This window comes from Chelonia mydas, chromosome 12 (assembly GCF_015237465.2).
Source record: "Chelonia mydas isolate rCheMyd1 chromosome 12, rCheMyd1.pri.v2, whole genome shotgun sequence".
Classification (NCBI taxonomy): Eukaryota; Metazoa; Chordata; order Testudines; family Cheloniidae; genus Chelonia; species Chelonia mydas.
Window position 1 is genome coordinate 3,303,946 of NC_051252.2, and position 16,004 is coordinate 3,319,949.

Consider the following 16,004-nt stretch of genomic DNA (forward strand, 5'->3'; position numbering starts at 1 on the left):
AGTATCTGAGTTTGGTCTGCTGGAAAGGCCTGGGTAGATGTGGGGTGAAGCACAGCAGTGGCTGAGAAATCCCTGGTGGCTAGGGGTTGATGCCAGAATCATAGAAATGTCAGGCTGGAAGGGACCTGAGAGGCCAGCTAGTCCATTCCCCTGTGCTGAGGCAGGGCCGTTAAACTTCGCTCGGAGGAGCAAAGGCCACCAGGAGGCAGAGTCTGGCTGGGGACAGTTAGGCGCTGGCCAGAAGAGGGAGTTCAAGGAGGAGACGCTGATTCCCTGGTGGGCGGAGGCCTCGGTGGGTCAGTGTAGCGGGAGGGGGTTCTCCTGATCTGGGAAGGGAGATGGGCCTTTCCCCTGTACAGCTGGACTTCGGAGCAGGCCTGAGGCTCAGGAGCACAGAGCAGCTGAGGAGGGACTTGGCTGCTGGCGGGAACCTGCTTCCCAGTTCATGGGCTCAGCCTGGGAGGGTCTCTAAAGCCTGTGTCAGACCCCAGCAGTGCCCTGGGTGTGAATGGGATTGGCCCCTCCCCCCTGCTGAGCGCAGGGTGGGCCAGAGAGACTTGGGGATGGGGAATCAAGCAGGGGTTTAACCCCCGATTGCTGGGGCACTTCAGCTCTCCCATCTGGGTGCACAAGGAGAAGTGGGAGCCCCTGGTGCCTGCTCCGTCCCTGAGGCTGAGCAGGGGGGCCCCGCCCCGCACACCCCTGGTTGCCGCAGTGGGATGGAGAGCAGCCTGGGATCCCATTGCCCCGTCCCAGCTCCTTCCCAAGCAGCCTCCCCTTCCCCCAGCAGTCTCTGCCAGTCAACCTGTGCGGCACTTTGGTCTCCCCTCGCCTGTTCTCACGGTCTCTCCCGAGCTCTCAGCCTGGAGCTGGGGATGCTGGATGCTTGGGGGGGCTGCCAGCCATCTCCGGGCCTGGGCTGTCCCCTGGTGGCCATGGACAGGGCTCTCTGGTGAGGCAGGCTGGGATAAAGCAGGCGGAAGTAAGGCGCTTCTGTCTTGGCCCATAAGGTAGCCTCCCTGGGCCAAATCCATCCCTGGTGCAAGGCCATCCATCCCCATGACACCAGTGCCCCTGATGGGCTCAGCCCTGAGCTCGCCAAGGGTCTTGAGGCTCTGGAGACCTCCTACCTCAGTCAGGGGTTTGGCTCCAGGCGTGGTTATGTGAGAGGATTTGCACTGGCTGGCTTACAGTAGGGCGCAATGAATGCTTAACAGGTGAGACTGCCCATCTGTCCTGATCCTCCTCCGGTGCCCCCTGAATGCCAGGCCTTTTGTGACAGATTTCAGGGGCATTGCCAGCGAAGGCTACCGTGAGAATGGGATGGGCTCTGGACTCAAGTGCCAGGGTGCTCCCAGCCCAGCCCATGGCCTTAGTCACTGCAAAACCCCCAAAGCCAGAGCCTCCCCGCTGCTTTTTTATGATTCAGCAAAGCGGGGCTGCACCCAGAGAGCCCTGCAGCTGGACAGCACAATCCAGGTCGGGGCTGAGGGGAAGTGCCTGCACCGAGTCCCTTCCAGCGGGAAAGGATAATCCAGCTCCGGGTCTTATATCCCCCCACCTTGATTCCCATCAGACTCCCGTGCACTCGGCCGTGGTCATGCCTCACTTGGGGCAGCCACGTGGAAATCCTGCCGTGGACTCCGATGTCCCAGCAGCAATGGACTGTGGCTGCAGCACTTTCCCCTGGGCGCCTGGTTCAGGTGCATGTTCTGCCCCACGGCTTGCAGCCATAGTGCCAGGCTGGTGCCCGGGTTCAAGGGGCTGCGCTGTGGTTCAGTGAAGATGCTCAGATGGTGTCACCTTCCAGTGACAAAGCTTTTCTCTCCCTGCAGGGGCCACAAGAGACATTGGCTCGGCACTGACCCGGATGTGCATGCGGCACCGCAGCATCGAGGCCAAGCTGAGGCAGTTCACCAAGTAAGTCTGATGGGCATCAGTGACACGAGTTTGCCAGCCTCAGCCTCCCCGCCCTAAGGATGAAGGAAGTGGCAATAAGTTTCTTCACACTGTGCCAGGCACCCACACAGCTTTGTCCTTCCCAGGACCAGATCCAGGGAGGTGCTGAGCCCCAGTGCAGTCCTTGGGTGCAGCTGGGAGCACCGCATTTCTGAGATGACTTAGGCCCACATCTATAAACGTATTTAGGGGTTGTCCTGCTCAGTACTGCAAGGCCAACGCCCGGATCTGCAAAGGTATTTTAGCCACCTCATTCCCACCGGCCTCTTTAACCGGGCTCCCTCTGGCCTCTCCTTGGTGCAGTGCCCTGATGGAGAGTCTCGTCAACCCCCTGCAGGACAGGATTGAGGATTGGAAGAAAACGGCCAACCAACTGGATAAGGACCATGCGAAAGGTAAAGCCCAGGTGACAGGCAGGGGGGATTTGCTATTCTCAGGGGAGATGCACTGTGCCCAGGGGGAAAGGGGGCATGCCATGTCAACAGGGGGGGATGCACTGTGCCCGGGGCAGGGAGGGGGACACACCGTATCCATTGGGGGGGTGGACGGTGCCGGGGGGGGTGCCATATCCACCAGGGTACCCTGTCCCTAGGAGATGAGGGAGAACGCGTGGTACCTGAGAGAGTGGAGGGGGCAGGATAGCCCTGAGCAGGAAAGGGGGGATGCCTGTTAGGGATGTAAAAGGTTAACCAGTTAACTGGTAAGAATTCGTCTTACCGGTTAACCCACCTTAACCGTTAACCCTGGGCTGGCCAGCTGGCCAGCCCGCCAACCCCAGCAGCCGTGCGCCACCCGGGGCGGGCCCAGCTGTGCCAAGCGGCCCCATGCTGGAGCAACCCGAGGCTGGAACACTCCCAGCCGCGCTGGCCTTGGGAGACCAGCCCCAGCTCCACCGGCTGCCAGGATTGGCCCCAGCCATTTAATCAGTTAGCCATTTAAAGGACATATTTTTAATCGTTTAAACGGTTAACTTTTTAAACAGTATTTACATCTCTAATGCCAGTACCCGGGGGAGGAGCCTGCCATCCTGGGGGCAGGGGCTCACTGTGTATCTGAGGAGGACGGGTGAGGGGAGGAAGTTGCAGTAACAAGTGGGGGGGAATGTCCTGTGCTCATGGAGCTGGGGGCCGTGGGGCAACATGTCATACCCCCCCTGCGCAAGGCCGGCCATGGGAGGGGAGACAGACTGTACTCTGGGAGGAGAGGGGAATGGGGGGGACTATGCCATAACGGGGGGAGGGGCTCAAGCTGGGGACAGTATAGCAAGAGGGTGAGGGGGGACCACGGTGCGCCTGGGAGAGGCGGGTTAGGGGGGCGTCCTGGGTCAGGGTAGGAGGAATCGTGGGCCAGCTGGGTGGAGGGGGCTGGTGTCCCCTCCTGGAGGCCATGACACGTCTCATGGTCTGTTCCATGTCCTCAGAGTACAAGCGAGCCCGCCATGAGATAAAGAAGAAATCCTCTGATACGCTGAAGCTGCAGAAGAAGGCCCGCAAAGGTAAGAGCCCTGCCTGACCCTGCAGTGCCCACGCCAGGGAGGGCAGCCTGCCCCTCCATCAGCTATGGGCCTGCCCCCTTGTGGGGGGTCTCACCTGCTTTCACACCCAAGCAAGGCTGGGCTGGGTCAGGTGTGGCTGGAGAGGCCCTGGTGCCTCTTGGCTCTAGGGATTACTGTGCTGCCTTCGACTTGAGACCTTCCCTGAGGCCGGGGACTCTGATAGGGGAGAAGTAGTCGGGGCCCCAGTTCACGGTCTCTCCTCCAAGGCAGGACAGAGACCCCAGTGCTACCTGGGCATCCTGGCTCGGGGTTGAGCGTACAAGCGAGCTCCTCGTCCTGCTAACCATGTTCCAGCTCAGACTGTGACACCTGCCTCCCTCGGTTCCCTCTGCAGCTTGAACTCTTCCCCCTCCTACCCCCAGGGTTACGGTATGTGTGCTGTGAAGCAGCCAGTCTGCTCCACCCCAAAGTTGGCTGCATTCTGTTGTAGCTCACAGAGCAGTGGGGAGGTTTAATTAACAAATGCTGTCGCCATTAGCCATGCTGGGGCAGAGGGTAGCAGAGCAGCCTAGTTCTTCACCTCTAGGTGTTGGGAAGGTGGCTTTGATGCTGACAATGGGGATCCACCTTGGGGGGTTTGTGGGGCTCAGCGACAAGGTTCAGTGGGTGAACAAGCCTGCTGCATTCACCGCGCCCTGTAGCCGTGACCCCAGAACAATCTCTGCCCCTGGGCCCCATCAGAGGAACCCTGCTGTGGAGATGGCACTGGGGAGCAGCAGGAAAGGAAATAAGATGCTGTTCTTGTGCCAAATCCTTGCTGGGGGGGTTCCAGGAGGGCCGGAAAGGGCAGGGAGCGAAGGCGGCTCCGGCACTGGGGAGTCCCAGCCGGGCGCTCGCAGGGCACTGCATGAGGACGTTGTGCGAAGAATTTTGCTCGGCACGGGACTCAAGAGCAGCTCAGTGGTAGGCAGGCTCTTCGGAAACCCACCCCCAGCTGGGGCCTGTGGCGCTACTTCAATGATAAGAACAAACAGAGCCCTTAAAATGCTCTCTCCAGGGGCTCCCTGCAGGGAAAGATGGCCCAGTTCGCTCCCTGCAGGGAACCCTCCCTTAGTCCGGTTTCCCTTATCCCCAGATCACACAGTCCGGCCACTCTCCCCAGCTCCCTTCGCTCCAACCCAACACACAAGGAGTTAACCCCCTCCCGCAGGGTAGGATGGGGGCGTGCAGGGGGCCCACACGAGTCTGAGCCCTGTCTGGGAGCAGCCCCCAGGGCGAGTCAGGGCCTGGGGAAGAGGGTGACTGACCTGCCGGCCCTGAGGGGCGGAGGAGGGGGGGCGCGGAGGGTCCATACATCAGCCTGTCTTTCACACATTCTCTCTGTCTCTCTCTCTCCTCTTTCCTCCCTTCCACATCCTTCCTGTAGAGCTACTTGGTAAGTCAATCGCTGTCGAGCCAGCCTCATCCCGCTCCCCACAGCCCTCCCCTGTGACCTGTGCTTCATTTATCTCTGTCTCCCCTCTGGCTGAGCTCGAAATGAAACGAACCCGAGTCAGACTGCCCTGGCCCGGGCGGCTGCCACACCCAGCAAGGGACCATCCCAGGCCTTCCCTGCCTGCCTGTCTGGGCCGGTGCCCCCTCTCTGTGGGGTGGGCATGGAGCTCCAGGCCAGGCTAGCTTCGCCCCAGTGGGGCCTCCATCTACAGGTGGCTGTAGCAAGGCACAGCAGGCTGCTTTGACACGTGCCGTGCACTCGCTCCAGAGCCCGGTCCAGGGGTGGCCCAGGCATTCAGCTCTGGTTCCCGGGCTGTGGGTTGGCCCCTTCCTTCCTGTGGCACCTGCGCCGTGCTGAGCTCCTTCTGCCTCCCATGGGCTGTCTGCTGCAATGGTGCCGTGATTGGGTTCCAGGGGAGAGCTGGGGGGTCTTGGGGAATCCCCATCTCCACATCCAGCCGCGCCACCCCCAAAGGCTGTGAGGAGGGAGTGCCCTGCTCGTGTGCAGGCAAGGAACAACACCCACAGATAGCGAGGTCCCCCTCATGCCCCAGCCTCTGGAGTCCTGCCCCCTGTGCTGGCTACAGCCCCATCCACGCGTACGTCCCTCTGCCAGGTGATCAGGCCTAACCTCCCTGTGGCGCATTGGAAACGTGGAGGACATGGCAGCCCCTCTAGGGGGTCAGAGCCCCCATCTACACCCAGCAAGCCTGGGTTTCATTTCAAGCCCTCCCGCCCTGGCTTTCTCCTCCTCTCTCTCTCTCTCTCTGCCCTGTTCCTCCAGGGTTTGCATGCTGTAAGCCATGTGGTGAATGCTGAGATCTCCCTGCCGGAAGCCCGGCTCCCTCCTGGAGAGCAACATGGATTTCCAGCCCCAGTTGGGCCTGGGGGAAGCTATTTCCCCTTGTCCTGCACTCCAGCTCCCATCTGGCTCTCTCCCTGGTGCCTGCTGCCACGAGCAGGGTCTCTGATTGCAGCCTCTTCCCACCCTCGCTGGGCTTTTGATGTCAAGGAGGCAGGAGTTTTTGCCACGAGTAATCCTTCCAGTGACACCTGACCTGCACTGCTTGTACCAGCCAGACTGGCTTGTGAGTCCCTCCCACTGGCCTGGAAAAACAGGATGTCTCTAAACCGTTGTTTTAGCAGATAACGCCCAACCCTCCCAGCCAGGGGCCTGTTCTGGGGATCCCCACTACAACAGTCCAGACTGGCTCTTCACTCCGGCCATTGTGCCCACGTTCCTGGGAAGTGGGTCGGGTCCACACCGCACATCTTCCAATCTGGATTTGCTCACCCTGGTGGCTTGGCTCTGGGATTGGGGGCTGGCCAGTTGGGAAATTCAGACTGGGATCCAGGTCCAGATTCCAGACTGCCACGGACTTGGCCAGGGGCTGATTCAGACTTGTCTCTCCTGTGCCAAGGCAGGTCCTCTCTGGCACTCTGCCCACCTGCCTGGTGCTCCCCTTTGTGCAGCGCCGTCTCAGCACTCGCCCGCCACAAGTTTGGGTGTCTCCACCTCCTGGCCTGATTAGCCTCTTGACTGTTTCATCCGGGGAACTCCTCGTGTCGCCATCTTTCTCCTCCGTTCCCCTGGTCTTTCCACCTGCCAAGCCTCTCAGTCGTCCGGCTTTACCTTCTGTGCATGGGGATCACTGGGCAGGGAGGGGGGGCTTTGTTGGGACTCCATGGAGTTCATGTCCTCATGTCCCCAACGCTGGGGGAACCCACCCACATCCAGTGGTCAGCCTGGTGTGCTTGAATCAAGCACTTTGAGCGCTGCATGCTGGGATTGGTCATCTCCAGAGTGAAGCTGGGGCAGATGCCATCTGCTGTTTCATGCAGGTGGCTCTGTGGCCCCTGAGCAGGGCAGTTGGGGGCCCCGCCAACCTAAAGCGCTCATTCCTCGGCTCCTCTTTGCTTTGCTTGCTCTGTCCGTGCATGTGTGTTTCATCTTCCCACCCTGGACTAACACCTGGGCACTCCTGCGCCCACTGCATGGGTCACATTCTGCCTCCGTTGGACGAACCGATTCACCCAAACCTCTCAGCTCTTCGTATTCCGCTGGCTTGTGCCTTCCTCCAGCCACAAGATGAGCAAATTCCTCCCCGGTGCAACTCCAGGGCTTTGGTGGGGCTGCCCCAAGGATGAATTTAGACCCATGTTGTTAAATGTGATGTTGGGGGGGATGGGGCGGGGTGGATCCAGCAAGGGAAACTTCTGCAAGGTGAGTGTGAAACAGACATGGACTGGGGAGGCGGGGGTGGGACAGGGAGGAGGAGGGTAGTTGATCGATTTGCAGAGCCAGTGTGCGGGTTATGACACTGGTCCGGTTGCTCTGTCCAGCTGGACGAAGCAGGGCTCTGCACCTGCCATCCTGAAGCAAAACCCCTGGGTTGGTTGGGTAGGGCTGGAGCCTGAAGTGGGGGTCAGACCAACCAGGAGAGGATGGGGCTTTCTGCCACATGACCCAGCCTCTGGATCAGTTCGACCGACCCCTGCCGGGGCCCACGCAGAGAGAGGTTCAGAGCGCTGAGCTGGTGAAGGCAAGGCTGGGGTCACGCTGCAGCTGGGATACTAGTCAGCTGGTGCCTCCGCTGTGGAGTCCGCAACAGAAAGAAGCCAGTGGAGGGGCCAACGGAGACTGGAGATCTCTGAACCCAGCAGATGGAGAGAGCACCTTTCTGTGTCCTGCAGTTCTTTTGTAGCACTGTCGCTAGGAACAGGCTGAGCCACGTCCTTCCCTGGGGCAGCTCCACTGACCAGCCAGATGACACGTGGCCCATTGTGTCTGTCATGGTGGATGATTAGCCCAGGAGCTAATCCTCAGCCTTGCTTCTCTGTCCTCGTGGCTTGGGCAGAAGGCCTCCTCTATAGGCCTCGGGAAGGACTCCAGGGCTGTATTGCCCCGTGGAGATCCTGAGCAAAGCCAGCCACTGGCTTTTTTCTGTGTTGATTCCCCCTTACGTGGACCGACGTGCATCCCTCAGTGAGCTCAGAGCATCCCAGCAGAGGGAGATTCTTACAGCACCCTATGTCTCAGGAGAGCCCTTGACATGCTGGCAGGAGGCTTGTTGGAGTTACATTACTTTCCCACAAGTGACCTGGCATTGGGTGTTCAGCGGTTTAGAGCCTATGGCCTGGGATTGCAGCGGGGGAGCTCGTGCTGCAGTTCGTAGGCTGTAATTGTCGGCAGTTCGGTAGCCGTAGTCCTAAACGCTCTGAGATGCTGTGCTGGTGGCTGCTAATGTGAAATTCTGCAGTGTCTTGTCCAAGGACTGACATCCCCCACTGCCTGCCTCAGTTTCACAGCAGCAGAGCATGGAGGAGGGAAGATCTCTGGAAGGCAGCAGGTTCGGGACCGGTGAGTGGAGAGTGGATGATGTCTCCCTGTCCTTGTCTCCTTTCAGGGAAGGGGGACCTACAGCCCCAGCTGGACAGTGCTCTCCAAGACGTCAATGACATGTACCTCCTTCTGGAAGAGACTGAGAAGCAGGCTGTCCGCAAGGCCCTCATTGAGGAGCGGGGCCGCTTCTGCACCTTCATCACCTTCTTGCAGCCTGTCGTGGTAAGTGCTGCTCTCCCAGGCCCTTCTGGGGAGAGGTGTGTTAGAGCCCAGCGGGCTGGTTTTCAAACCCACCGGCCAAGCAAGCCAGAAGCCAACCAGCTCCTGCTCTGGATCTCCCAACAGACACTTCCCCACTGCCTCCAACCATCTCCCCAGCAACAAACCCTCTCACAAGCGTGGAGGAACCTGCAGTCTCATCCTAGAGATTCGAGGAGGCAGGCTTCTGTGTCTCTAAGGTATCCCTCCCAACAGGACGTGGTGCCACTCAGGTTTGGCTCGTCCTGCCCTCCGTAGAGGGAGACAGAGAGGCAGCCAAGCCAGACCCTCTTCACCGCTCAGTTTAGGGGGGCCCCTCAAATGGGGGTCTCAGGAAAAACTGCTTTCAACCAGGACAGGGTCTTCGGGGGTCAAAATGGGAGAGTCCCGTGAAAGCTGGGACAGTTGGGAGGTGAGCGCTACGGTCAGGGTGACCAGCTAGCACGTATGAAAAATTGGGACGGGGGGGGGCATTAAAGATGCTAGGAGATGTTTCCCAAGAGCAGGGAAGTTTGTCCGTGTCCTGGCCCCTTCCAGCGGCCTTTCTCAGAGTCCCAGGAGCCGCTCATTGCAGTGGCTGATACAGGTCAGTTTCCTTGTCCCATGTCATGGATTAGAACAGACAGTACCTTCTGGCTGCGTTGGATGTATGGTGACTGATGGATAGAACTCTGTCCCCAGCTGCAGGGCTCTGAGGTCAAATTCCAGGGAGGTGAATGCTGGAGGGATTGACATTAGCACCTCCCCGAGGTGAAGGTCACAGAGAACCAGGTTGCGGATCTCCTGGAGCTGTGCTGCCAGGGAGGTTCTTGTGACGGGGGAAAGGACAGTTGCTCCATGGAATGGCTGGGAATTTGCCAATCACAGCCCTCGATGGTCCTGCTTCTCCCCGGGAGGCAAGCCAGTCCCACTTCACTCAGGGGATGGTGCAATGGCAGCTTCCAGTTACACTTCCAGAGCCAGATCCTCCACTGATGTAAATCAACATCCCGCCCTTGGCTTTGCGGAGTGGGGCTGGGATCTGGATTCTCTTTACTTCGCTGGGGTTGTGCCAAGTAGGGGCTGATGAGCTACTCTGGCTGCCCCACCCCTCTGATGCTGACATGGCTTCAGGCAGGTTCTTGCAGGCGTTCTGCTGTCAGGGCCAGCCGGCTGGCAGGCAGAGCGAGTTTCACACCCCGCGTAAGACACTGCTGACTTGGAGGAAGCCAAGCAGGGCAGTAAGGGAAGGGGAAAGCCCTGGGTCCCATGGCAACAACTGCTGATGCTTCCTCCTCCTGCCGCTCAGACTGGCGAGATCACCATGCTGGGAGAGATCACTCACCTGCAGGGCATCATGGAGGACCTGGTGGTGCTGACCGCAGAGCCGCACAAGCTGCCCCCTGCCAGCGAGCAGGTGAGGAGCACAAGGACTGGTTGTGCAGGGGGAGGGAGGGAGTGCAAGGGGGGGATGGGAATGTTCGGGGGGGAATATTTCTGGGAGGAGAGACAGCAGCATGTGTCCACTGGCAGCAGAGAGCAGCTGGCCCCTACAGCGCTAACTCAGATGTCCATCGAGGTGTGACGAAGTGGGACTGTTCTTAATGTTTCCTCTGAATATTGTGGGGGTGCCTCAGTTTCCCCTAGGCAGTTCTTAAGTATCTAGGTTGTGGGATAAGGGTGTATGATCGTTGCAGAGCCCTAGAGGGCAGGTGTGTGCAGGGGTCTGGACACAGAGAATGGCCGACACCCTGTTTCCTGGCAACTGATGGCCTGGGCTCTTCCCCCCTGCAAGGTGAGAGCTAAAGGGTTGGAGAACAAAGGAATCAGGTGCCCTCCTGGCCCGGGAAAGGGACAAAGCCCAGAGCGGGGTGGGGGGCTGGAGAGAGTTTCAGTTTGGGGCTGGCTGGGGACCTGGAGTGAAGTGCAGACGGGGTTGTCTGGCTCACTGCCCCGCAAAATGGACCCAGCTGAGGGGTCCTGTTCTCTGCACCTACAAGCTCTGTGTTAGACCGTGTTCCTGACATCTAATAAACCTTCTGTTTTACTGGCTGGCTGAGAGTCCCATCTGACTGCGGAGTTGGGGTGCAGGACCCTCTGGCTTCCCCAGGATCCCGCCTGGGCGGACTCGCTGTGGGAAGCGTACTGAGGGGCAGAGAGGATGCTGAATGCTCCGAGGTCAGACCCAGGAAGGTGGAAGTTGTGTGAGCTGTGTCCCCTGCAGACAGGCTGCTCACAGAAAGGAGACTTCCCCAGAGTCCTGCCTGGCTTCGTAGGGAGCAGTTCCAGAGCTTCGCCCGGGGACTCTGTGACACGAGGGTCTTGCTGGAGGGAGGGGGGGGGGAGGGGAATGGAAGCACTTAGTTATAAATGAGCAGTTTCGTCGATTTGGAGATGCCAAGGCCAGAAGGGACCATTGCAATCACCTAGCCTGACCTCCTGCATGGAAGGGGCCAGAGGCCGGCCCCACAATCATTCCCAGAGTGGAGCTTTGAGAGAAACAGCCCATCTGGACCGACAAGTGGCCAGTGATGGAGAATCCACGTGACCCTTGGGAAGTTGTTCCTGTGACTAATTACCCTCCCTATTAGACCTTTAATGCCATATTTCCAGGCTCAGTTTGTCTAGCTTCAACTTCCAGCCATTGGATTGTGTGAGTCCTTTCCCTGCTAGACGAAGAGCCCACTATTCCATATTTATTCCCCATGGAGGTACTTACAGACGGTGAGCAAGTCACCCCTTCGCCTGCTCTTTGATAAGCTACATTGCTAACGTGGCCTGGCTCCTTCCTCCTGCAGGTGATCAAAGACCTGAAAGGCTCTGACTACAGCTGGTCCTATCAGACTCCTCCATCCTCCCCCAGCAGCTCTGGCTCCCGCAAGTCCAGCATGTGCAGGTAAGTTCAGACTGTAGCAGGGGACTTCACAAACATACTCGGGATGGGGGTGAAGGAGTTTCTGCTTTAATACTCACAACCTCATTGTGTAAGTGCTTGAGTGCTCAGCTGGTAACACCAAATCCCTGGCCTGAGCTCAGGTCCTCAGGCACAGGGAGAAGAATGCATGGTGAAATGTCGCCAAGACTCTGTGTGGATCAGATGCTAATTGATCATTAAAGCATTGCGCTGAGGATTAGCATAGATCAGTATCTGTGGCATGGGGCTTAATCCTCCGTCAGATGAACTCCTTTTCACAATCAGTGCTTTTCATGCCCAGACCATGCCTGTGTAACCCCAGAGGAGATGCTTACATGAGAATCTTAATACTCAGTAATACTTAATATGAAGGGCCCTTGGTGGAGGGAGGATTTGTGGAACACATGGGGTCAAAGAATGGTTACAAAGTTAATTGAACTGTCTGTCTCTTCTCTCCCTCCTGGAGTATGTGATTGGACCTGACTCACTTACACACCTGAAAAGTCCCTAGGCTTGGAGCCTTTATCAGAAGTATAAGGTCAGGCCCCATGTATTCCACCATTCTCTGGGCTAGGAATTTCCCTGGAATTCACCCTTTGCCACCAAATTGGGATCCAGAATCTCAGCTTTCTTAAAAATGAATATATTTCTAGCCCTGGTGGTTGCAAAGAAAAGCTTGAAAACATGACCTGAGAGTCACCCATTCAGAGCTGTTTGCTGACAGGCTGAAGCGATAGGTCTGCCAGGTATGAACCAGACCCATTGTCTGGCCCTGGAACCTAAAGATGGGCACCTGTGCCACGGGGAAAATGAAAATATGCAGCCTACGATAAATAGAACCGAATTCCCAATCAGCCTCCCCAGGGCTCCTGGACACCCAACGTCTTACTCATCTTAATACTGAACACAGTGAAAACCTGCATTTTAAAAACGTGTCTGAAACGGCTGCAGGATTTCCCCTGTGGCACTGCAGAATGTAGAGGGGCGAGTGTGCGAGGGGCCTGCCAGCGGTGATCCCTGATCCTGCAGCTTTTGGGGCCAGTGCTGGTCAATACTCAAGTCTTTAGAATCACGTACTGGAATGGAGCCAGGCTGGGTACATCACAGATGCACCAGCTCTCCCAGGCACCAGCACACACTAAAGGAGTGCTCAAGGGTTGCTGAAGAGGAGATGAAGTCTCCTGGGTCCATAGCACCCCAGCCAGTTTGCACAGATACTTTGCATGTGCTTTAAGAGCGTCTTCGGCCATGGGTGTGTCCCTCTTCCTCAGTTTCCCCATCTGTAAACATGGGGGTAACGATACCGACCCACCTTTTCATTCATAGATTCTAAGGCCAGAAGTGACCCTTGTGCTCACCTGGTCTGGCCTCCTTTAGAGCACAGTGCACAGAACTTCCCCAAAATAATTCCTAGGGCAGATCTAGGCTCCCCCAGGAAGGTGCTGGGATCTAGGGAAGAACAGCTCCCAGACTATTGTGGGTGCACGTCTGAACTGAACCTCTGGCCTTCCATAGCACCTGCACTGCTGTCTCTTCCCCTTCGCCCTGGAATGTGCTTCGGGGTGGACAGGGCTAGAGAGGGGCCAGTGGGACAGGGTGGGACCCACAGAATGAGTGTGTGCTGGAGGGTGCATGCTGCATGGGGGCAGAAACTGAGCCTGCCCCAGAGACAGAAATGCAGGCGTGCGCCCTCCTTTCCGTCCCTCCCCCTCCCTCCCTCCCCCCTGGTCTGTAACTCTAGTCCTGTCGTGTATAAATCTGTGTGGCGGACCTTTGTCTGAAACTGTCTTTTCCTTCCTTTGCCCTCCTCGTAACCCCTCTCACCCTGATAACATGCATCTCTCTCCTGATTGCCACCCCTCCTCCCTCTTCCCACTCCCCTCTCATCCCTCCTCCCCGCCGTCCCCCCAGCAGCGTTAACAGTACAAAGGGTGGTACCGCTCGGTCCAGCGGGTCCCAAACATACTCACCAGGTTCCACCTATCGCTACCGCAGCCTGGCGCAGCCGGTTAATGCCAACACCCGCCTGTCCAGCGTCTCCTCCCACGACTCTGGCTTCATCTCCCAGGATGCCACGTACTCCAAGCCGCCTTCTCCGATGCCGTCTGACATCACCAGTCAGGTAAGGGGGCCATGGTGCGATCGCTGAGCTGACGTGAGTGAATGCCCTCTGGATTCTACACACCCCTTTAAAAAGAAAGGGAAAGGCGCCACTTCAGTGATCCACATCAGATCACACGTGCTCATGCCTCCTGAGCGAAGCAGCGGGGCGTAGTGGGTAGAGCGCAGGGGCCCAGAGACTCCTGGCTTCTAATCCCGCCTCTGCCACTGATTTGCCTGAGGTTCCCCATCTGTCAGAGAGGGGCAACATTCACCAACCGCCTTGTGGGGCACAGCGAGGGTTAATGCAGATGAGGCGGGGACATGGCTTTAATTCACATTGACCCGGTTCCCACAGCATGGCAGTGAATCCATATGGGATAACTGGGCAGATTTCTGCACGGTCTCTTCACCCCGGCCCCTCTCTCGTCAGCTGGCCCAACAAGCCATTTTGAAGCCCCAGCAGTAAGATTTAGGGGGGAAACCACTGCCACACAATCTCAGGGGCCTTGGGAGGGGAAATAGACAGAATCGAACTTGCACTATGGTCAGAAAACGTGGCCCCTTCTTATTCCCTGCGTGCCACAGGCCAACCTGCTCACCTTAGTGACAGACCCGAGCCGTTGGTATTGGACCTGCAGAGCCAGCCCGGTTCTGAGAGAGCGGCTGGGTTTCTGCACCGTCCCCAGAACATCCCCCAGCCATGGGCAGATTGTACTGCTGGGGACACCGCCGAGCTGTGTCCCAGCCCAGGGTGACTCGGCAGGGCAGGGGCAATAGGCCACTTGGTATGATTTTAAACTGACGTAGGTGCCCAGGGCTGTGTGGACGCCCTTGTTTTGGTTGGAACCAGGCTTATCTCTAGTTAGCAGAAGTCACCCAGAAACAAGTTTAAGTCTAACCTAAATAAAGCGCCATTAAACCAGAGTGAGAGTGTACACACGGGTTTGCACTGGTTTAACTACCCCAGTGCAAATTTGGGCGTAGGCAAGAAACGTCTTTTGACTGTTAAGATGAGCACTTTCTGTCTGCATCAGGGAGAGACGGGAAGCCTGGAGCCCTGGAATGGCATTTTCTGGAGAGTATCCACACTTCACCGTGACATGCACTGAAATATTCAGAGTGACCCATGCCACAGGCATCCTGCCTTTAGCATGGAACTGCAAAGGACTCGCAAAAGCCAGCAGCAGGGAGGGATGAGATGGCTTAGGCAACTGCCCTGCTGTGCCTTCAGGCTCCAGGCTCTCAGCATGGAATTCCAGTGGTGCACGGTATTCAGATACAGCATAGCTCCTGCTCTCTTCCCCACCCATCATCGGCTTCACACGGGGCTGCTGGCATCAGGAGCAGCCCCTGGGAAGCTGGGCTTGCCCTACACCCATTTTATTTGCCAGTAGTTACCCTCCCTCTAATTTTTCAAGTCTGACGTGTGAAAGCCAGAAGCCCTCGGTCTGTAGCACCGACCAGCTGGCCCTAGCGCTTGGATTGCTTGGGCATGGTAGGTCTGGAAAGCACTGCTAAGGGCAGTGCACGTTGTCAGCAGCACGAGGCCCGCATTGCAGAGCTGTCCCTGCACCCCGTTTAGGGCAGCCAGGGTCGGCGTTGTGATGAGTTTCCACATGTGGCAGTGGCTGGCCCGTTGGTTAGCTCGCTCTCTGACTGCCCTGGCTATGGCAGGGACATGGCTCCCGCAGGATGATCGGGACACTGTGGGCAAAGGGCACAGCGTCCGCAGGCTGCATGCACGACTCAGACGGCTGCTCACACCCCTGGCTCTGGCTCTGGCTCTAACCTTAACCCAGCTTGGTACGGCTGAGTTCATAACTGGATAATGTGGATGCGCTAAGCCAATCTCACTAACACTGTGCAGCTTTCCTGCTGGTCTGGCTGGGGGTTGGACGCCAGCTGAGTGAACAAGACAGGGTAATGTCCAGGAGCAGGGTCCACCCCGGGTTACTGTTGGGGTAGGGGACCTGGCCTTCATCCTTTCCAGGAGTCTGCTCTCAGCCAAGGCATGGCCATTGCGCCAGGCAGCGCCGTGGCTGGGGTGTGGCGTACTCAGCTGTCCCTTGGGAATCCTAGGCCAGCCCAGAGGGAAGGCAGCTGAAGCTGGGGAGAGGGGCTGAATGGAGGGGTAGTGCACAGCACCCCGCACTCTATTTCTGTGCCCTGGGAGATGGGGCTGGGGGCCAGCCAGAGCAGGGTGTACTTCCCGGGGGCGGGGGCGGGGCCGGGGGGGGGGCGGTCTGGAGCGGCAGCAGGGCTGCTCTGTCCCTCCTTCCCATGAGAAGGCAGCAGGAGAGGCTCTTCGGAAAGAGACTGCGGCCCCTGCACCGTGCACACCCTTCAGCCAATGCTGTGACTGTGTCATCATGCCTAGGTCTGGGGGTGACGCAGCAACAGGGTACAGGGTGGTGCGTATGGTGTGTTGTCTGTGTGTGTCAGGGATGGGGAGTGTGTAC

At 58.1% G+C, this 16,004-nt stretch overlaps 1 protein-coding gene and 1 long non-coding RNA gene across 25 annotated transcripts in view; one reads left to right on the plus strand and one right to left on the minus strand.

The window, feature by feature from the left end:
- Positions 1-14,278, minus strand: part of LOC119563673 — a 27,390-nt gene extending 13,112 nt beyond the window's left edge. For 2 of the 4 annotated variants that reach the window (XR_005222171.1, XR_005222169.2), the window contains exons 1-2: positions 14,145-14,278; positions 13,413-13,629 (exon numbers count right to left, since the gene is read on the minus strand). This is a non-coding gene — a long non-coding RNA (uncharacterized LOC119563673). Of the gene's footprint in view, positions 1-1,839; positions 1,974-11,185; positions 11,751-13,412; positions 13,630-14,144 lie in introns of those variants that run through there. The other 2 variants (XR_005222168.1, XR_005222170.2) reach the window with 2 other exon arrangements.
- The window catches only part of MTSS2 (MTSS I-BAR domain containing 2), an 80,218-nt gene that overhangs the window by 51,883 nt on the left and 12,331 nt on the right, over positions 1-16,004 (plus strand). For 7 of the 21 annotated variants that reach the window (XM_037877343.2, XM_037877339.2, XM_037877344.2 and 4 more), the window contains 8 exons: positions 1,836-1,920; positions 2,263-2,354; positions 3,380-3,454; positions 4,881-4,889; positions 8,356-8,513; positions 9,838-9,945; positions 11,327-11,424; positions 13,354-13,564. In XM_037877343.2, the coding sequence (XP_037733271.1) occupies positions 1,836-1,920; positions 2,263-2,354; positions 3,380-3,454; positions 4,881-4,889; positions 8,356-8,513; positions 9,838-9,945; positions 11,327-11,424; positions 13,354-13,564 (836 nt within the window). The remainder of the gene's footprint in view (positions 1-1,835; positions 1,921-2,262; positions 2,355-3,379; positions 3,455-4,880; positions 4,890-8,355; positions 8,514-9,837; positions 9,946-11,326; positions 11,425-13,353; positions 13,565-16,004) is intronic. The other 14 variants (XM_043526032.1, XM_043526035.1, XM_037877351.2 and 11 more) reach the window with 4 other exon arrangements.